Here is a 22,888-nt window from a genome sequence, read left to right on the forward strand (position 1 = left end):
GTGACGCGTCACAGTCATGAACAGGGGGTGGTATCCAGCTTAAGTGATCAGGCATCTACAGGTGGAGGCTAAAAAGCCTGCAAGAAACAAATCTAGCAAACAAAGTGAACAGACAAAAAGCCAAGAAGAAACAAGGGAGACAATAACCAGAATAATGGGGCTATGCACGTATCCTTGTAGCAAGTAGGTGTAAGTATATTGTCTGCCCTGCCAAGTGAAAGCAAACTGGTCCCATTGTTTAAAATTATTGGGATAGTAAAGAAAGGATTGGCTAAATCAACAACTGCGTACCAAGTTCCATAATATTTCTGGATCCTTTATATTAAGGTGATAATATCTGGAACATTAGCATACAAGGGGGCAGTCACCTTATTCAGTTGTCTATAATCCACTGCCATTCTCCACGACCTGTCTGTACTGGCCAGGCAGGATTATTCTGTTGAGTGGTTGTAGGAACTAACACTCCTACCTCAACATATTCCTTTAAAGTATTGGTAATTTCATCTTGCCCACCTGGCACACAATAGTACTTTAAAGTAATTACTTCAGAAGGTTCAGGTAAAGTGAGGGGTCCATCTTTATTTTTCCCAAAACTGTATAATTTCTGTCTTCCTTGCTTCAAATTGGTATTTCCTCTCAGGTAAATTTAGAGTCATACCTTTCAATATATCAATTCCAGTGACATATTCAGGGATGGGTACAATTACCACCTTACATTTTTTCTTAGGTAATTGTCCAATTTTCATTGTTAGTTTAACTTGTCTGGCTGATATTTCAGCCCCTCCCAGTCCTGTGATGGTAGTAGGAGTTCCAGGTTTAAACTTAGCAGGGTTTCCATAGATAAGAGAGGCCTCCACCCCAGTATCTATCAGTGCCCTAGTTATAGTAGTTGATCCATTTTATGAGGTTAAACCAGTATGGGGTCTGTGTCTTTCTTTAATCTGGGCTAGGGCTTGGCCTATTTCCTATTCTCCCTGAAGGTGCAACAAACTTGGATACAATGATTAAGTAGTATCTGTAGGGGTGGTTCCTACTTCCCTATTCAGTCTAATATTAAGTATGTTTTCTTGGTACATCTTTTATACCTCTTTAGAGTACCATCTATTCTTCTAAAATCTATCCCTGCTCTCAATAGATCAGTAAACAATTCTGACTTTGAATCTGCTGGCTATTTACTCTTCTCTCTTGATGAAATTTATCTTTCCCTCATTTCCCTAAGTCATTTAACTGTGAAATCTTATCTAGCACCTCCTAAAGAGGGTGCCCTATTTCCCCAGTTAGCAGGGTCAGAATTAGGTGTTTTTAAGCAGGAGGAGCTGTCTTCACTATATTTCTATGAGGAACCGCTAAGGGGATATTGTGATATGCATTTGCATCTCCAACCATGATAGCAGTTTCCATTGCCTTCTCCTTTAGCTTTAGCTTTCTCATGTAATCTTTAAGTGAGTACCAGGGTCTATCTCTACCAGGCCACATAAAGTCAGTAGGATTTGCTTATTGCAAAAAAGCTAACAGATTAGTAGCATTGTTATCTCTTTGCTTATGGTAATCCCTAAAAGCTTAATGTACAAAAGGATTCTGACTAACACCTTTGAATTTCAAGCAATCCACACTATTTAGTGGTACTCCTCTGTCCCCTTCATCACTGATTCTCACCATCTAAGACACTAATGATTCTCCCATCCTTTGGGTGAATCGACTTAATATATCAGTAACCAAATCCTTGATTATGTCCCTGAGCTCTCTTTGGCCCCTGTGGTTCTCCTACTTCTTAGTAGGGGGTGAACTTCTGCACTAGAAGCCTCCTCATCTAACTTTGTTCCACTCTCTTCCCACACATTCTCCTGGTAGTCAGCGGAGTGACTATGCCCAGCCTGTACAAAAGCTGCATGCACGTTCCTATGTTAGCTTTTTGCTTCCTTTTAGCTAAATTAGCAGTAGCTTGTTCTTCTACCACCTGAGACCCTCCAGCTTGCTCTTCTAAAGGAGATCTCGAATGCTGTAGCACAGAAAAATTCTCACACAAACCAGCCAACTCTCTTTCCATCAAAGCCTTCTCCTCCAGCAGCTTATCTCTGTTTTTACACATAAGATGATAACTTGTTAGCAAGGCCCAACCTCTAATACACACCCCTGCCAGTTCTTTCCCTAGTTCTATTGGTATTCCTTACAAACATCTTTCCAAATCTCTGGGTTCTTCCTTCTGTAGCCTTGGTTTCCAGTTTTCACAAAACCCTGTGCTTCCAGCCCATTCTGCTGCTAGGGTAAATAAAGTAAATCCTCCCATCCTGGGATATCCTCTCTAAAGCTGTCTCATACTTTGTGATTCCCTCCTCATTGCCAAATAAAACACTAATGTATTATTCACAGCACCCATGGTGGCTATGAATATGCTGGTGTAGTTCTGAATCACAAAATCTAACAGACTCTCCACACGGAAGACAGAAGCAAAACATTTATTCAAACACCAGAAAGCCAAATCCATCATAGCAACCAAGAAGTTGGTACACATAACCAACACAGCGAGCAATGACATCCCCAAGCCTTCCCTTTGTCAGGTCTACAATACTAAACAGGCTCTCTTAAGTAAAAATGCCCCTCTCTCCCTCATGCTAGCTGCTCTGCCTCCACAGTGCTTGCTCTCAGCTCTGCTCATGCTCTCTACTGCTCCTTCCTGCTTTACCATTCCTGTTCCACCCTTTTAGCAAGCTTCTCCCACTGTGGGTTCCATGTGATTACATTTGGCCTATTAAGGGGCAGGGAAGATCTTCAAATGCCCAATATCAGTACAGTGTCAGACTCTTAGAAATAAGTACAGATTAAGTATGTGAGAAAAGCTAATAATTGGGGCAGCTAGGTGGCGCAGTGAGTAAAGTGCTGGCCCTGGAGTCAGGAGGACCTGAGTTTGGTTTCAGCCTCAGTCACTTAACACCCACACAAAAAAAAAACTAGCAGTGTAACCTTGGGCAAGTTACTTAACCCCAATTGCCCTCCAAAAGGCCAAAAAAAGAAAAAAGAAAAAGCTAATAATCTTTTGGGAAACAGGAATTTTTATTTTAATGCACCATTCAGCCAAAACGGCAGAGTTGAAAGGGGATAACAACTTCAGTGTAACATAATTATCATCATCAAATCCAGTTCTTCACCAGATAAGGGATATGAATAAATTACCTTTTTCACCATAAAAATGTTTTGAGGAGAATTATTTGGGAACAAACTTTACAAAATACTTTTAAGTTACTCATCTTGAAAGCTGAAAATGTGCTAAGGGGAAGGAGTAGCAAAGGATTACCTTTAAGCTAAAAAGTATAAGAAAACAGTTGAAGGGGGAGCTTAGTTACAGACAGGTATGCAATGGCTTCTTAAAAACTATGGCTCCTTAAAAACTACTGCTGTTTGGTCAAATGAAGTAACCATACATTAATTTTAAGGAACACTGTAACCAGAGTGACTGAAGTTTTAGTCATGATTCCCTATAGTTTTGCAGTTGCTGTATTTTTTAAGTGATGAGAAGGATTCTATGCACAAGGTGCAGTAATAATAGCTCATACTTCTGTAGACTTTAGGTTTGCAAAGTACTTTCCATGGTTTGTTTTATTTGATCTTCATAACAACTCAGAGCTATGTAGTATAAGTATCATTAGTCCAACTCATTTGGGATGCGTGAAGGATTTGTGACTTTGCCCAAGATGATATAGCTAGTAAATAACAGACCTTTATCTTCTGGCTCCATAATTCACAGTCTTACTTTTCAAGAAGTTTGTTTCCATGAAAGATAATTTGAATGCCTATTCCTTCCTTCTTCGGAGAAAATGGATGACTGTTAAGGTTTTTAAAAATTGGGTTTTTTTAAAAAGTATAATTAGAACCTGTAAAGGTTATGAAAATGTAAATGTCTATGTATCAGTGAAATGATTGGTAAAAGAATCCCTCAAAGAACAAGATAGTGCTGGGAAGTAACCTTCTGCTTCTACAAGAGGCAAGTAAGCAAAGTGAATCATCTCATAAAAATGTTAAAATGGCAGGAGAGCTGAAGGAAGAAGATGAATTGGCAGGTTAGGAGGAGCCTATGAAATGCAGAATAGAAGTTTTGAAAATGTGATGGGTCCAGTATGGGGGGAACATAAGAATAGTGAAAAGATCTCACTAGAGTAGCTCAGTCACAGAAGATGGACGGAGCAGAAAATTCATTTTGCCTTAAGGGAAAGTACTAATCAGGAATCTTAGACCAAAGAGAAGATAAGATGGTGGGGGGGAAAAAGGATTTACAAGAAAGAGGACAAGCATTTGCAAGCTGTGGGAAGGGGCAGCAAATGTTAGTGAAACTTGAATAAAAGACCAGGAGGATAAGTCTAGGGTCCAAAGAGGAATGGATCTTCTCCTGAGATTAGACAGGGGAATTGAAAAGATAGCTTGGCCTGGGAGTAGAAGGCTAGCTAATACTACCTTTCATATTGATTTTCTGGCCCAGACCTATGATTCCATCAGTGTAGGGATATTTTGATGTGGAAACTCCTGCTAATGATACATATAGGTCAGTTGTAGCCTGTAGACTGAGAGAATTTCTTGGGATACCAATTGAATAAGTAGTTTTCCCCCGTGGTCACGAACACAAGAATGTCGTAGAATCATAGATTTAGAGCCTAAAGGGAACACAAGAGGTCAGTTAGTCAGAGGCAGGATTTGAATCCAGGGCTTCTGACTCCAATGCTTGCCTAATAGGCAGTATTTCCTCTCTATAATATGACTTTTGTTCCATTATTAGTCAGTGGTAGGGTTGATTGAGGCCATTTAAATCTGCACAGTCTTAATGCCTGACATGTGCTATAAGTTAAAGGTCATGGTTAATGAAGGGGTCATGCTAAGGAGGGACTAATTTAGACCTAAAATAATAACAATAATAACTATTAGTGTTATTATTATCTAACATTTCTGTAGCAATTTAAGATTTACAAAGTAAATCTGGTATGTGTCATTATTATCCCCATTTTGCAGAAGATGAAACTAAGACTGACAGATGGTAAGTAACTTGCCCAGGATCACACAGCTAATGTGTCTGAGAATTGATTCAAAACCTGTTTCATCTGCTTCTAAGTTCAGTTTCTTTCTTTCTTTCTTTTTTTTTTTTTTTTGATTTAGCAGAAAATCTTTAATACCTTAGTCCCAATACAACTCTTGTGGAGTCTTCCACCATATCACTCCTCCATCTTCTCACTGATGAAATGTTTTTTTTTTTTTTAAAGCAATTGGGGTTAAGTAACTTGCTCAAGTTACATGGCCAGTTATTTCTGGGTGTGGTGCTGAGTATCTGAGCCCCGGATTCGATCTCCAGATCATCCCGACACTGGAGCCAGTGCTCTTACTCGCTGAGCCACCTGGCCGCCCAGTTCAATTTCTTTCAATGAGACAGGTGCTATAATAGCTAAGAGTGGTGGACTTGGAGTCTGGAAGAACTAAGTTTACATTCTGCCTTAGCTATTTATAACTTTGTCACCCAAGTCATTTAACCTGAGGCTAACAGCCTCAATTTCCTCCTTTTTAAAATGGGGATGATAATAACAGCTCTCTCACATATTATTGTGAGGATCAGATGAGATAATATATGTGAAGTACTTTGTAAACCTGAAAGGGTTATTATAAATGGTAGCACTAGTGCTATTGCTACTGCTCAGCACTACCTTGACAGGTTAGACCAGTAGCTCATCTTCCTAACAAAGAATATATTATGCTGTGAAAATCCCTTCATCACTATAGTCATGTGTTTGTGCTAGCTTGTGTAGACAATACAGGGTAAAGATCAGAGAAGCCAGAAAAACAAAGTCTGGGCAAGCTTTGCATGGATTATTAACGCCTGAGATGCCCGAGGACAAAATGGAAGGGACAGTGAGGACACTACTTAATCATGACCTTGAGCAGCAGCATTATTTATTTTTACTCTAGAGGTGATTTTGGTAAAAGTTATGTCATCAGGAAACAAGTGGGAAAATGGAACTGCATTTTTCTCTGCCATCTTGACTTTGCCCCTCTAAAACTACATTTTAGAACACATTTTTTTCTTAATATTTCAGTCAATTGATGCTTTTATCAGTGTGGGTATTTCTACCAGTGCTGTAGATCATTGATGTCAAACTCAAATAGAAATGAGGCCACTACATAGTACATAAGGATCCCTACAGGCTGCATATTGATTTATCCACATAGTAATTACACATTAATATTATCTTTATTCTATTGTATTTTTATTTATTTTTTAAAGTATTTCTCAATTTTATTTTAATTTGGTTCTGGTTGTGGTGGTATTGCTGCCCATGTATTTGATATCTCTGGTGTAGATTACAACCATCCATGCCTTCCTATTAAATTTAAAAATATTTTTGTTTATTTTAAAGCTCAGCATGATCTGAGGATGTAAAATGATACTCATTTGGAGTCTATCTGTTTGCTGAGATATGTGATAAAAAGGTTGGTTTAACCAAAGACACCCCTTAAGCTATTTCACTTTGGTAGCTCTCAGGTCACTTTAGATCCGTAGCTCTCTTCTGAAAAGATTACTGTGACCCTGGGGTTTCCTTTAACCGGCAGCATTAGCCCCTGAGGCACAACTAACTGGACCTTATATATACAAATAAAGATCAGATGAAGGAGTCTGCTAAAGTGGCCTTTCCTGCTTTCTATAAGGAGATTGGTACATTAGAACTGGGCAGTATGACCATTTGGCAGAGGAACAATAAACATGTACTTAACTTCATTTATTTCTTTCTGTGCAAAAACTCAAGCTATTGATCGTAGATTTTGTTAGATCTATTTTTCATTGCAGTCAAACATATACTGTTTTAACATTAAGGAGAATATATTTTTAAACTTTCTTCTTTTTATAAGGTATATAGCCCCCATACGTTAGCTCCCACATTATTAAAGATGTTTTTAAGTAAATGATTTTACAAGAAAAAAACTATCAAGACACTTTAATTCAACAAATATTAAGCAGAGGTGCTTAGGCTCTGTGCTAGGTGCTAAGGATACAGAGGTGAAGATGCAACCCTCCCTTGAGGAGGTGACAATTTTTTAGAAGGATGAGTTGTGCACAAATAACCATAGTATAAATTATAATATGACTAAGTGCTCAGGAAAAGTCTAACAGGGAAGTGTGAGAAACTCAACAAGAGAGAGAGAGCATTTCTAGCTGGATAGGTCAGTGAAAGCATTGTAGAAAGGCTGTCCCATAAGATAAGGTGGAAACCTTTAAAGAGGGGAGCATTTCAGGGGGAGCATAGTTTTGATGGTAGTGGTGGGGAGGGGTGAAAATTCCTGACACGAAAGGTACTTCATGTAATAAATACATGGTGTGGGATGAGAGCAAGAGAGATCTGGGAAAAGTGAGTTCAGTTTGGGGGGAATGTAATTGATTGCATAAATTTTAAAAGACACAATCTCATAATAGTTATTGTACCATTTTATTAAGTAAAACATAGTTTAGTGTAAATGAAATCTAAATTTCAGTTTTGAAGCTGGGCATTAAGCTTATTGACAATAGGACATAGCAAAATGTATTGCACATATTAAGTAGATAGTGAATATTTGTTGAATTAAACCAATCTTTGAATAGAAATGAAAAAGGGTGGTTTTGTTTTTGTGTAATAAGTCTGAAATTAATGATAACTTAAATATGTTGATACTGAGGTGACCATCACTGGATTACAGAGAAACTACTTGAATTAGTGTTGTGACCACTGTAAATTTACTCCTCTTTGTGGGGTGAGCAAGAAGAAGAATGCACCAGTAGTTCCCAGTGAGGTATTAGACTTGGCAGTTTTCATTGCATCAGGGTATACTCAAGGCAGCATGTTGTGATTATTCAAAAATAGTAAGGAAGAACATGACATCCATTTGCTTATGACATACATAGCTAGAGTACTATTCAGTCAAGCCCCCTCATTGCTTTTTGATGTTTTTTTAAAATTTATTATTGTTTAAGCAGATAATGACAGAACAGGATGAATTTACTTACTATTTATTGAATACCAGCCAAGTTGGCGCTGTCCTTAGGGACTAGAAAAAGTAGTTCTGTGTGTACTTGAGAGTGGTATTCAGTCAGTAAATAGAAAATGGGGAGACTAAGCCTTCTGAATAAATGAAGAAGGCATAGAGGGGGTAAGAGAGGAGATTATAGCACTGAATTTCTAAATTTTTATTTTCCTCTATGGCTCTGATTTGAAGTCTGAGGAAGATCACATATTTGTAATTTATGCAAAATTAAGTGCACTGCAGAGAATGATAAGTTTTAGGTTTGGGATATGATTTTATATTTTTAAATATTACAGTTTTTATTTATTTCAGGTAAATTCTATTGGATTATTGATTCCCCTTGTAGACAGTCGAAAAAGAAAGCAAACTAACCCAGTGTGTCCATATTGCATTGTAGCATAAGATCAGTCAGTATCACTTATATAGTATTTTGTTTCTCACAAGGTTAAGAACCAGGACTATTCAAAATCACGAGGTACATACACATGGATTATCAAAATTGTCATCAAGTTCATAATTAGAGATAAAACTATAGGTGTTTTTTTGTTGTTGTCTTGGGGAAAGATGCTAGACAGGGCACTATTTTTATTCACTGGAGTCAAATAAATTTTACATGAGTAGTATAAAAGAAGTAGGTTCAGCATATTCAACACATAGTTAATAATACTAATAGTTCACTATGTACAAGGCATGGAGGAATATACAGAATTGACTAGATATAGTCTTTCCCCTGTAGGAGTTTATGATCTAATAACAGAAATGATTTCTGTATAATAACTAGCCTTAAGGACTGTGTCGTATTTCAGATGTTAACTTAAAAAAACTGCCAGTGTCATATGAATGTACTACAATAAAGTCACATTTGGCACATACCCTATATTCTTCATAGATACAGCACTAATTGCAGCAACCTTTTTTTCTTAAAGGTGAAAACATTTTAACATTTTTGAAAACATAACACTTGTGTGCCACAGGAAAGAAATTTGTCCTTGCATTTTCCCTTAGGTGCACACTGACCATTTGGAAAGTCTCAAATGTTAATTTTGAGCCAAAGAAAAAAATTTACTTAACATATTCAGTTCCTAGTTTTTAAACATCCTCACAGAAATCTTAAAAGGTAAGAAATTTTACAAACTGAAAGTTCCTAATTTTTTGGTTTGATGCCTGCCTTTAAGACTCAAGCTTACCCTATTCCTTTTCTTCCACCACCCCCCCCCCTTTTAAAAACTGCATTGTCCAATTTCTTCTATTTACTTAGTGCCTTTTCAAGAGGCCCTTTGTGCTTCATTTTTTTATTTAGGAAGTTGTCCCTTGCTAAATTTCTTCCATTTGCCCTAGGCTTCTTTTGTACTTTGGATCTCCCATTATTTTTATTGGCTACCATTGCCTCTGCATACTGATTATAGGGGCCTACCTCTTTCTGTTACCATCCTCTACTCTGTAGAAGAGCAAAAAGTAAAATGTGTGAGTCTGTTTCTGGTGAATGCTAATTAGCTACTGACAGAGGTAGACTTTATTTTGTCGAAGCATGCTTGGCTATGTGTGATTCTGGGGTTCTTTTCACCCTGGAAGCAGAGATTTATATTGGTCTGGATATTGAAAATTATTGTGATGCAGATGTATTTCTTTGAACACTGGGTAATAATCTATACTGCTACTAAATGAGTAGTTTGCTTGAATTATGGAGAGCCATAATCATGGTATGGAGTTTGGGGCTTTTGATTTTTTTTAAGTCCTTCATTTCAACATGTGAAAAAAAAAGAAATGTATTTTAAATCCATTTTGATTGTTTACACTCAATTTTCAGTCCTTTGTATTAAGCATGATGGAAGGATACCTAATGATTTTTACAAGTACTGTTCATGTGACATGGGGACACCTCTAAACTACACGCGATAATCTAGCTTTTTCCCAGATTTGCATCTCAGCAGTGTCTTTACTGTCACCAAAGGATATTGGGTGACCTTTCTTATCCTCCACACTTGAGCTGGGTGGATATTGATTGGGTCAGGCATAGAGAAATTTTGAATGACTTTACACGTGATTTTTTTTTATTATCCCTGCTTCTGTTCCCTTTAGTGAACAGACTAATAATCAGTAATCCACTGCTGAATTATTTCTTTCTATGTAATTAGGCACAGCTATAATCAATTTAATTTATGAGATATATATCATGTATTTTGCATAAATAATAGGAACACCTCCCCAATTTCTACCTTCTTCCATTCAACCCTCCCGAAATAAAGAATATGGAAAAGATGAAGGCAATTCAAAAACAAGTGAAATATCTACACACTTTGTAATAAAGCTTTTAGCCTTGTAGATGTGAAGTAATTTTGCTTGTGATAAACACAATAAAATGACAATTGAAGCCCATTTAAAACTACTTGTGAGACTTTGGGCACAGTGCCTGGCATATATTAAGTGTTTAATAAATGCTTTTTGGCTTCTTTTGAAAGCTTTGCCGAGTTAGAAAGGCCAAAATATATAGTAAAAATGGTTATTACTTGGGCAAGAGCTTATTTATCCTTCTTATCTGAACTCAAAGCTTATAATCCCAGAAGTTTTTATTGTCCCTAAATGCTTCTTCCATAATGATTATTTGTATAGTTATATTTGTCCCACTCAGAGAATTCTTCTACTTAGCACAGGCTGGGATTTCAAGTTGAACATAATACTATATGACAAGATAAAGTCAATATGAGAAGGGAAAAGAGTTCATTCTGAAGGAGAAAAATGTATTTAAAGATGTAAAGTGGTCTGGTACTTAGTTTAAGAACAAGGAAAGCTAATGGTGGCAGAATCAGGATTTACGATTGTTAGAATGACATTGGCAGTGAGGGTAGAGTTTTATCTAGGAATATCAGAATAATCTCAGTTGGAAAAGGTAGTAATTGAAAGGGTGACCAGAAATGTCTAGGGAGAACAGAAACATTATGAAGAGCAGCTTGGAGGAGGGGGAGTGGTGGTAAGATAGGTATTTCATAGAGCTTTGAGATAAAAAGGGCAGAGTCCTAAGTACTTTATTTAAGTAAGTACCTACTTCAGCCCACTGAAAATTGACCAGGTTTGCTTTAGGTATTTTTGAGGCCATTGGCTACCCCAATAGCCATATCCAGTTATCTGATTTTATAGGGTCCTGTGCTTTAGTTGTATGGAAGTAAGTGGTCATTGCCCCCATGGAATATCCAGATTGGATATGAGAGACAATTGTATATGGAAACTGGCTTAATTTTTATGTGTGTTCAGAAGTAAAGAGTTCAAAGAATGTTTTAATGAACAGTAAGGGCATTTCCTTTTTTTCCCAAGAACATTTATATTTTGAAATATGAGGTGGCTGTTTAAAAAAACAAACAAACCAATTATTAGAGTTTAATTTTCATTTAGCAGGTATTTCATCTTGTGAATGTGCTGGCCTGCATTTCTTTGTCTCTTTCATGAGTTGACTATCAAAGAAAAGTCACAAAAACAAATCTTATTAGCATGCCATTAAAACTTAAGAAAGACCTTGATGATTCTTGATCATTCTCTGTCATGGATGTGTTTTTCAGAGTCCTTGAAGGCCTGCTAGAATGGTAAAGCAGCAGCTTTCTGCTACAGAGCCATCTCTTGCTTATCTGCAAGCTTACTTATCTTTATCTTCTTTGTCTGATACATAATTTGTCAGTGCAGTTAAGGGCAAGGTCTGAATAGTAAACTAAGTATTGTTCCATCTTTTCCTTCCTGCCCATTTTTATTCCCTGTCATTCTCATCTACCCTTAGTATTTAAATATACAGAATCAAAAGGATACAAGACTTTCTCTCATTTGCCAAATGAAAGATATATCTTCTCCTGTACCCCCTCACTCCTTGTGAGGTTGAAATAAGATTTGAAGTTTGTGAGATGAGATTTTAAAGCATACTCTGTATTTCACCATCAAATATCTTTTAACTCTGCATTATTATCTTGCATGTAGAAAGCTTGAACACTGACAGAGGCCTTTAAATGCATTATTTCATTTGATCTTTGAAAGAGCCATGTAAGTAATCAGGATTACAGAATGACCAGTGACTTTTCTCATTGTATTCCGGGCCACATAGCACAACATCTTGTACATTAGTCGATGCTTAATCAATTTGTTATATTGAACTTTACAGATGATATAACTGAGGCACAGAAAGCTTATGTAACTTACCTCAGTTATAAACATCCAGTTAGTGGCAAAATCCAAATCCTAGTGCATTGCTTTTATCTCTATATATAGTGCTGTTTGGGGTCTAATATGGGCCATTAGTGAAAGCTTTGAACAAATGTTGTGAATGGTCTCCCACCCTATTTATCCTGGCTTTACTGTCATCATATATACAGCCTATACGTGCCAGAAAGATCACAATATCTTGCTTGTTGACAATTTTCTCCTGAGAAACTCTCATGACATTATAAACAAGTATTAAGCCAAACAGCATAGAAATTGAGAAGCTGTCATGCAAATAGGAATCACAACTAGCTTAAGGTCATATAATTAAGGACAAAAAATAGGAATAGATTTCAAAAGGTCTGGCTTATCCTTTTTACACTTATTTTCCCAAATGTGAAGGATGCAAAGTCGTAGACAGAATAAAAACACTCACAGATGCTGTGTGAGGTAATGGACATGATATTATGAATCTGTTTGCTGCACATTCAGTTATGTTCTGAGATAGAGCACAGCCTACTCTTTAAAACAGACTCTTTAAATTTCTGGTACTTAGACTATTTGTAAAAGGCAAATTGAAGTTCTAAGGAGTGATAATCTGCCCTAAGATAGATTAAACTTTTGAATTATTGAGATTCTTTATTGTTTCTAAATATGAAGTTAATAAGCTGTTTGTTAATAAGCTTTTTTTTTTACTTTGTTTTTTTCCTGGTTTAACCTTCTTTGATTTGCAGAGTAGAATAGAGGTAAAAATTTAAAATACCACTTTAGGATTTAGGGGTGGCTAGGTGGCGCAGTGAGTAAAGCACTGGCCCTGGAGTCAGGAGCACACAAGTTCGGTTCTGGCCTCAGACACTTTTAACACCCACACAAAAAAAACTAGCCATGTAACCTTGGATAAGTTACTTAACCCCAATTGCCCTCCAAAAGGCAAAAAAAAGAGAAAGCACCTTGTATATGCTATCTCATTTGATCCTCAAAACAATCTATGAGGTAGGTACTATTATTATCAACTGCATTTTACAGGTGAATAAACCAAGGCTCACAGTGTTTAAGTGACTTGCCAAGGGTCACACAGCTAGTAAATGTCTGGGGGAGAATTTGAAATAAAGTCTTTCTGGCTTAAAGTCTTGAACTCTAGCCACTGTGTAGAGTTGGATTCGGGCTTAGACACTTATAAGCATAGGCAAGACTTTTTAATCTTTCTTTGCCTCAGTTTCTCCATTTGTAAAATGAGATAATAGCATCTGCTTCAGGGGTATTGTGAGGATCAAATGAAATCATGTATGTAAAGCCCTTTGCAAACCTTAAAGCACTATATAAATGCTAGCTATTATTATGTAAAATATGTATTAATGGAGTTCTGATATCAAGATTATTATTGTCATTTGAAAGGGATTTGATGTAGATAAAAATTAGGTTTTTCATTTTGACTTTTGATATATTTTCCAGATACTAGTTTAAAAAGAAGTTTGCATTCGTATCATGTATAAGTCTTATATTCTGATTATTTTAATTGTTAATTGAAAGACTCTATTCTCATTCTCTGTTAAATCCTTCATGGTGTATAACTTCTGAAATTAGTAATAATTCTAGAGAAATTTTCTTTGATTGCTTTATGTCCAAATAGCCCATAACTCTTGATAGATATATGGTAACTACATGTATTAAAGTCTTTGTTTTTGTTTTTTGTTTTTTTTTATAAAATTATAATTTTGGTAATATGGTAGTACAGAAAAATGCTTTGGAAATAAGTGCAGATGGGTAGTCTTTCCAATTAACTTAATTTAGGTCTAACAGGCTATATTTTGCAAATTGCATATTTAAATTATTTTATTGTGAAGCCTCATTCATTTGTAATAGTGAAGGGCTATCGTGAATTGCAAATGTGTGAAATGAATGGGAAATAAGCAGATGCCAGATTTCAGTTATACTTGAAAAAACAGAATCTCTATTAGTTTAGAGCTGTCGTCTCAATCTGGGCACTGTGAGAGAGTTCCAAGTAGATGGTGGAATTGGAACTCTGAAGCTCTCCCCAGCAGCTGTTTTGTGTAGTGGCAAAATCAGCCAGATCTCTGTGCAGGGGCCAGCCTGTGCTGTGACCTTCCTCTGTTCTCGAATCTGCCTGCCTGTTCAGCCTCCCCAGCCCACCATGCTGTTGTGATTTCAGAGGGTATATAAAGGCTGGGGGGTACTACAGTTTTAGAAGAGGAGGGCAGATTGAGAAGTTACACAGGAAAGTTGAAATCACAGTCTGAAGCCCACTAGTGTAGTGCTAAATACCCTGAAAAGTAGTCCCTAGTCCCTGATTAGAAATTTGCTTCTTTAACAGTACTTCATTCACCAGAAGCAGCTGTGCTGAAAAACAAAACAAAGTGTTTTCTTCTCAGAATTTTCAGAAAGCTTACAAAGGAAGTACTGTGTTAAGTTGTTTTTGTTTGTTTTCAGATCTCTTTAGTTTTTTTTTTTTTACTGGGGAACATGCAAATTGGGGCCTAGGTGATTTTAGAACTTTAAAATGTTCTTTTTAAAAAATATATTGAGAATTTTAAAAGGCAATATCAATGTCAGTCATTTGTAATTTTAAAGATTTTTTTTTTTACTTTAAAATGTGAATCTATAACCCCCCTTTTTTTTAAAGATGGCCCTCCTGAAGCGCCTGTGACAAATGGCAGTACTACCACCATCACCACTACCCTGAATGATGACCTGGATATCTTTGGCCCAATGATCTCTAATCCTTTACCAGCAACAGTCATACCCCCAGCCCAGGTATGTTGGAAGAATATAATTTTGAACAGTCAATGCTTGTTTTTCCCCCAGTACTTCTGAAAAAACTGATAAGCTGAAAAATTCTTGTCCTTTAAGCAAAGTGCAGTTCCAGAGTAGAGTTCAAAGCCTGAAGTTCCTCTTAAGTAGATTGTGAACTTTTCCTTGAGATGTTGTTTGGTGTTATTCTACGTGTCATATCCTATTTGTTTGTTTATAAATTTAAAAATTCATTTTAAAAAATGATCAATGTAACAATCATTAACAAATACATTCATGCACACACAAAAACAAAAAAGAGGTTAATCTCCTGTTTGAGAAAATGTATCTCCATCCCTCCTCCCATCCTCCAGGTCCACAGGCCCCACCCCCAGCCCCCTGTTAAGAAGGTGTTTGGAGGTTGGTTCTTTGTTTTGTTTTGTTCTGGTTTTTTGGTTGTTTTATGGTCCTGGCCAATCTAATAATTCAGGCCCAGGACTAGAACAAAATGAATGTTAATGTTCACTGAGTATAAAAATCAATACAAAATAAATTTATTTGCAATTAGAAATTTTAAAAGGATAACTCTGTAAAATAGACCAGCCCTTCTCTGCCTTCATAGGCACCAGTGACAAGTTTAGTGGAATCCCCACTGCAGGGGAGTAGCTGACTGGGCCTTCTTGTGTCTCATTTAACAGGAAAGCCATGCCAGTGGTCCAGGCCCTTGTCCCCCAGCCCAGTCAAATTCCAAGGACAACCTCCTTAAGGAGGCTTACAACTTAAAAAACAAATTTCATTTCTATTATACTAATCTTGCTCATTTTTTAAAATACTTGTGTCAAACTATTTTGTATGGAGACATTTATATTAATGGTGAAATAATTTGGATTTGGTAATGCAGGATTTAAAAATCACCTTAATGGAATTTCTAAAGTGGAAATATGCACATTTTAAAGACCTATTCTGCCATCAAGAAAAATACACCATTTGAGTTATTTTGAGTTTCATTTTAAACTCTTAATTTCCTCCAAAATAGGCAACAAAATTATTTTCACTAAAATGTATGTGTTGTGTATAATCATAAAACATAGATTTCAGGCTGGAAGAGACAGATGTTAGAGACCATCTAACTCATTTTATAGAAGAGGGAAACTGAGACCCACAGAGGTTAAATGGCTTGCTTAAGATCATACAGATAACAAGTGGCAGAGGCAGAATTTTACCTAGGTTCTGATTCCAAATCCTCTTTCCACTATGCCACATGACCACCAGTAATTTCTTTTTGAATAGAAGGTGAAATTTTGTGCCACGTCTGATTTATTTGGACAGAAATCTTAATAAGAAAACTATCTCAACTTTATACTAAATCATCAGAAAATAAGTCATTCTCATTAGAAGCTTAGGTGCTAGCATATTTGAAAAGAGATTTATCTGAAATAATCTTTAAAACTCATTATTGTTAGCATTTTATTGCTTTGGAAGAATCTGTTTTGTGGAAAGGTACCTTTTGATTTTATGTCTGTGTCCCTTTAAAACTTAAAAAATATTTAAAAACTTAGCAGTTATGTAGTTTATTTGATGATGACTGCTAAATCATTTACCTTTTGTTTGTGCAGAAATGAGTGTGCACAAAATAATAAATAATTGATGCCACTCCAGTATTATGGCTTTCCAAAGAGAGATTTGGGATATTCAACAATCTGAGCATGAAAAGCAATTTATTTGCTCTGGCATTCTGGTGAGGCTGTTGCATTTACCAGGCTTCTTTGGATTCCTTTGGGTTGCTCAGGTCGCTTTGCAGTAGTAGCTCTCGGAATTACCTCTACTATGTTAGCCTCCAGTGTGCCATGTACAGTGTCTGCTTTGTATCTAAACCAGTAATTAAACCATCAAGACTGAAACTTGTGAAAGGAGCCTCTGGGCAGAGGAACATTCTTTTCAGCATTTTTTTTTAAGAGAAGATGTTTAATATAGTCTATCTACTGATCTTCAACATACTGGACAGAAAATATTTTTAATTGGCCTGCTTTTCTTTTGTTACAAATTGTTTTTCAATCTAAAGTATATATATATATATGTGTGTGTGTGTGTGTGTGTGTGTGTGTGTGTGTATATATAACTTGCACTTATATTGACTTGGGGAGTGCTAGCGTATAAACTTCTGTGTGTAAAAATTCCAGCCATTTTCAAGGTGTATAATCTTTATTAAATGGCAGTCAAAAATAGATTCAAGTATAACTTATTAAGGTATGTTTTTAAATAGTGCCTTCTAAATGAAATTAATGATGACACTTGAACCTCTGAAACCTTTGAAATTGGTCAATTCAAATGATTTTTCCTTGCAGTTACCGAGATTCATTTATAAGCTTTTCTAAGTTTACATTTTAGAGCTTGAGCTTATGATACTTTTAGCATTGAGATCCCACTTAGATCCAGGACAATTCTGGAAATTTTGCACCCCTTTTGTTACTCTGCACTGGATGCTTTGAATCTTTACTGTAACACGAAATTTACTGTAACACAATTATGTAATTGTCTGCTATATGCATATGTACATTTATTTTTTAAAAATATTAAAATGTGCTCTGACTGCCCCTTACATAGGATCCAGTCATCATAGATTTCTCTGACAGAAATCACAAAGGCCTTCCATAGTTCAAGTCACTCTGTTGCACTCTCCTGTTTAGTTAGAACAAAGTACAAGATTTCTCTGCCTCCACCCAGGGAAGAATCTGGTTGGATTACTTTATAATTTGGTGTCCTGAGGAAGCTCCCAGCATGTGACTGGTTAAGTACATTTTGGGAGAAACTATCAGGGAGCTATAGCACCTTAATATTGGTAATTCTAGAACTACTTATATCCAAACCTTTGATTCATAGAAACTGGAAACAGTCTTCCCATGACCCCCCACAAATCCCACAGACTAGAATGGCCACAGTGCTCTAAGCTTGTTTGCTCAACCACTAGAACCCAGAAGAAAGCTGCCCTTTTGGTAAGAGAAGCATTGCTGCCCCAAGCACACATGTGATACACTCATTGAGGACACTTCTTTATCTGGCACTTTTTCATGTGATGAATAGGTCACCAAAAAAGGACTTGGATATTTCAGTGCTCACTGAAGCATGTTATTTGATTTAGCTATGTTAAGATTCAGTCCATGTGAGGGAGGCTACTACTCATTGTCAGCAGAGAAAACATACATTATATTTACAAGCTATTGAAATGAGAAGTGTTCCAGTGAGAGCTCTAGAGTAATTAATCCCTTACTCATGCCAGAGTTTTGACATGATTTTGTATCTAGTTAACACAACTTGAAAAAATATGGAGACTGCAGTGTCACAAGGAAATTTCTGATGTTGATGAGTAAAATAAATGATAAAACTCAGCTAACCCAAACAGAACCAAGAATTACTCCCCAGACACAAACTTAGGTGAAGTTGTTTGGCAATATTTCAAATTCGTTGGTAGCATTGATTTCAGGGGTTTTAATGATATTCAGAGGCCTTTGTAATATATAATATTTCATGTCTCATTTAAAAATGTTAAAGATAATAATTAGCCTATAAGGGGAATTAAAAAATATCCCTTAAAAAGTCTTATTGCTTGAATTACTTTTTAAAATATCTGGACTGCCCTGGTTGTAATGTCCTCTTTCATGTCATGGGTATAAAGTTTTTGGATTTTTCAGTTATAGAGATATACTTAAATAGACTTCGCTTCTATCCCTTCCTCATTTTTTTTTAACTTGTAGAAGAATCTTAGCAACTTAATTAATATTTACAACATTTTCAACAGAATAAAAAAAGCTAGAAGATGTAGGAGAGAGAGAGGAAACAAAGCATACATGTAATTACTCAGTTTATTTTTTGTACCCCTTTAGTTTCTCCCAGCTAACAGAAGTTGATGGAAGTGGTGTGTGTGTGTGTGTGTGTGTGTGTGTGTGTGTGTTTGTTAATTATTTCCTTGGAAAAATGACTAAGTTTAGCCACTGCTTGAAAGAAATAATTGTGAACCTTTCAGCCTAGTGAAAAAGAGGACAATTCTTCTGCTACAAATGTTTAACCAATAGTTACTTTCACATTTTTCTCCACAGGAGCCCAAGAGGTTTTGTATAGTATTATCTCTAGGGTTTCTTTGAAAAAAAAGCACAGCTACATGATGATGGGTTGAAGGCATTTCTACAGCATATACCTGCCCTTCATTTATTATATTTATGTCCCCATTGCCCTGCACAGGACCTGGCACATACTAGGCATTTACTACCTTCTTATGGATTGAATAGTTGTAAGGTTTCAGTCATTGTTTGGAGAGAAAAAAATACTGTTTGACAATTATGGGAAGGGCCTGTATTTTCACAAAGTAGCAAAGACTTTAGCTTGCTTTTATACTTTAAAGCTTCAGCAATCTGCATTTTTATTGGTGTGGATATCCCTCTACTAATACAGATCAGAACCATTCCATAATTTAGAAAATTGCCCATAAGAGTTACTATGACCTAATGATCTTAGTCTCTGTATGCAACTGTCTCACTGGCCTTTTCCTCCAGAGCTTGGTGTTACTCAGGATTCTAAGATTCAGGGTTGCTTGAACACCACAGTGAAACATCAGTAGGAGTTAATATTTGTTTTTTGTATAGCTGGGATACTAGTAATTGTTTTTTGGTTTGGACCTGTGATTTCATTCATGTCAGGAACTCCCATCGAGTTCCCTTTAGCAGTACAAAAATGCAGCTTAAGAATTACCACCTGGTGGTGCTAAAAGGTCAGATGACTTGCCAGGGTCATATGTGATTCCTGGTCTCAGGTTGACTGAGACTTTGCCTCTGTGCCACTGCTTATGTTGTTAAAAGTTTTATATATAAAATGTTCATTTAAGTTTCACCTGTTGAAGAAAGGACTAAATGTTTTTAAGTGGTATGGGACAACAAATAAGAATACTGTTCTTCATACTGTTGATGTACCTTATAATATTATGAAGTTTTTTAGCAAATTCCAGAAAAAAATTTTTTTTTTGCTTTTTGGACGGCAGTTGGGTTAAGTGACTTGCCCAAGGTCACACAGTTAATTTTTGTGTGTGTGTTAAGTGTCTGAGGCCGGATCTGAACCCAGGTCCTCCTGACTCCAGGGCTTGTGCTCTATTCACTGTGCCACTTAGCCGCCCCAAGAAAATATTTTTCAATTAATTAAAACCTTGATTAACCACAGTGTTTTGTTTGGGGCATTAATTATTTTGGTTAGTCAAATTAATCATTGTATCCATGTCCATTTAATCTTTTTTTTTTTAGCTCTAAATTGTATTTGATCTATTCTCCTTCCTTAGTAAATCAAGAGCGCACCAAATGTAATCTTTGATAACTGGAGATTGTGCTGTGCTATAGGGACCATCTTTCTCAATTTGTATCACTTATTTTTGATGTGACATAGATGTGAATTTCGGTAATCTCAGAGTATACCCTAAAAGTTCAGTTTAAGCAAACATTTATTAAGCACCTGCAGTATTCGAAATACTGTAGACAAAGTTAACAAAAATGAAATCACCCCCACCCTCATGGACTATGTTATATTATATTATATTATATTATGTTATGTTATATTATATTATATGGACTAAATTTATATCATCTTGACTTGCCATTTATCTTTCTCATAAAAGCTGTACAAAATATTCAAGGAGTAATTAGGCTGATCACAGTTTCTGAATACATTGGAAGCAATTTATAGATAATATAATACTGTGGCAAAATGTGAATCTAAATTTAGGTTTAAGATTTTATGTAGATTGTGGAGAAAACAAAGGACTCTTTGCTCATGTATTGAACCAACTACAGCACTACACCCTAGGTTTAGAGATACCAAGGGATAGCACATCTTAAAAGTGGCTGTTAAGAAGGGGAAGAAGGAATGGGAAACTCTAAGCACCTTTTTCCCTGCCCTTTTCTGGTACAGACAACAGCCACTGCTAGACAATATGTGTAGCAGACACACACTGGAGACTCAGAAGACTAGATTCTGGTGATTAGGTAAGATAGCCCGACAGCATTACTGAATGAAGAAATCCTGAAACTCTGTCTTTTATTTGTGTGGGTTTGTGAATTATCCTCAGTTATTTCATTCCTAAATAATTTTGTAACTTGTTTATGTATGGATTTTGAGCCTCCATTAAACCATAGTGAGCTGTAGTTTAGTTTATAAAACTTCCCTTAAGTTTTTTCAGCTGCCTCTTTTGATGTTCGTGTTTTCAGGGGCCCCCCACAGTACCAGTAGCTGCCACTTTAACTGCCGGCTCTTCGGATCTGGATCTGTTCACTGAGCCAACTGCAAAATCTGAAGAATCAGCAAAGAAGCAACTGTCCAAAGACTCCATCCTTTCCCTGTATGGGACAGGGACCATTCAGCAACCAAGTGCTCCAGGTTGTTAATTTTCAAAGCCATTTTCCAAAGGTTTCTGTTCCATATATGCACATTGTACTCGATGCAGGTTTTAGATATAAGTGCTTAGAAATTCATCAGTGTAATATCAGTTGTATATGTCCTCTATTATTTAGATATGAGATGGATGCGTTTACTCTTGCAATTTGCACAGCTAAGAAACTGAAATGAAAACAGCATTAAATTAAAGGGCAAGTATAGGATTCAAAAATTTTATTCATTTAGAATTAACAAGCTGTTCACATATCACTTAATACAGTTTCACAAGCTTCTAGAAAATGAATTATCTTGGATTGATAAAGTCTGATTTGCATGAAGGTTATGACTGTGTACAAGAAGGAATAGTCTCTGCATGTAAACAAAAGACAAGCTGAATTTCATATGTGTTCCAGGACTGCTTGAACACTTTAAAATCATCATCATTGTAATGAAACCAGAACTATAAATTTTATTGTATACACACTTGAGTGTATTTCAGGCAATTTCCTCTAAAACAGTGGAACTTATTCCCTATTTAAGTGGAAAGTGTACTGGGAAATTTGACTCTAAAAGCTATCCATCAAAGCCAAAGTATAGTCAACTCTTATTTATTTATACAACTGAAGAGGAACAGTGTTACAAGTAATCTTAAATAGCAGATAATCCCAAATCATTTGTTTGGGGGTTAGTGAATGAATTCTGTGCTTGGGGTTTTGCTCACAGTAATGCTAATTCATTTGTGTAAGCTGATAGGGAGGTGGCCATCTCAGAAGTGTGCTGAAATAACTAGTAAAATCAAACTAGACTGGCATTACAATTTTTCCTGTTAGAGATAAACAAAATAAACAAGTGTACATAGTCCACAGAAGGATAATAGAAGGGTGACTGGAGTTATAAGTGGAAGCAGAGTGTTTAGATTCCTTTTCTTTTTTTCACCTGTAACATAGGTATGTTTATGGGCCCTTCAACTATGCCATTTACCTCACAAGCACCAACTCAGTTTCAAGGCTTTCCATCCATGGGAGTACCTGTGCCTGCAGCGACTGGAATCATGGGAAATATGATGGGACAATCAGTACCCGTCATGGGACAAAATGCAAGCATGATGGTTGGCATGGCTATGCCCAATGGGTTTGTGGGAAATGCACAAACTGGTGTGATGCCACTTCCTCCAAATGTGGTTGGATCCCAAGGAGGAATGGTAGGACAAATGGGAGCAGCACAGAATAAGTTTGGTATCCAGCAAGCTCAGCAGCCCCCATGGAACCTCTCTCAGGTATGAGGCTTTTGTTTTTCAGCCTTTCTCCAAACTAAAGAGAACACATTTATCTATGTTATTTTAGTTTAATTCCTAGTTAAATGCACTTCTATGAAAGAGATGCTATTTAGCCATGGGTGATGTTTTAATATTTCAGTGCTAACAAAGCAAGTGAGTTTAGAAACCTATTTGGGGTATTAACATGTTGTCAGCATGGATTCAGTATCTGCTGATGATTCTAGATGTTAAAAAATTAGCACTGTGACACAGTTT

General features: G+C 36.4%; 1 protein-coding gene across 7 annotated transcripts in view; it reads left to right on the forward strand.

The window, feature by feature from the left end:
* The window catches only part of SMAP1 (small ArfGAP 1), a 242,915-nt gene that overhangs the window by 215,520 nt on the left and 4,507 nt on the right, over positions 1 to 22,888 (forward strand). For all 7 annotated transcript variants that reach the window (XM_069070730.1, XM_069070732.1, XM_069070734.1 and 4 more), the window contains 3 exons: positions 14,843 to 14,973; positions 21,192 to 21,360; positions 22,305 to 22,633. In XM_069070730.1, coding sequence (XP_068926831.1) covers positions 14,843 to 14,973; positions 21,192 to 21,360; positions 22,305 to 22,633 — 629 coding nt within the window. The remainder of the gene's footprint in view (positions 1 to 14,842; positions 14,974 to 21,191; positions 21,361 to 22,304; positions 22,634 to 22,888) is intronic.

The sequence above is a fragment of the Petaurus breviceps genome, unplaced genomic scaffold (assembly GCF_028583685.1).
Source record: "Petaurus breviceps papuanus isolate PSGF00001 unplaced genomic scaffold, PetGlider_PUasm1.0 90822, whole genome shotgun sequence".
Lineage (NCBI taxonomy): Eukaryota > Metazoa > Chordata > Mammalia > Diprotodontia > Petauridae > Petaurus > Petaurus breviceps.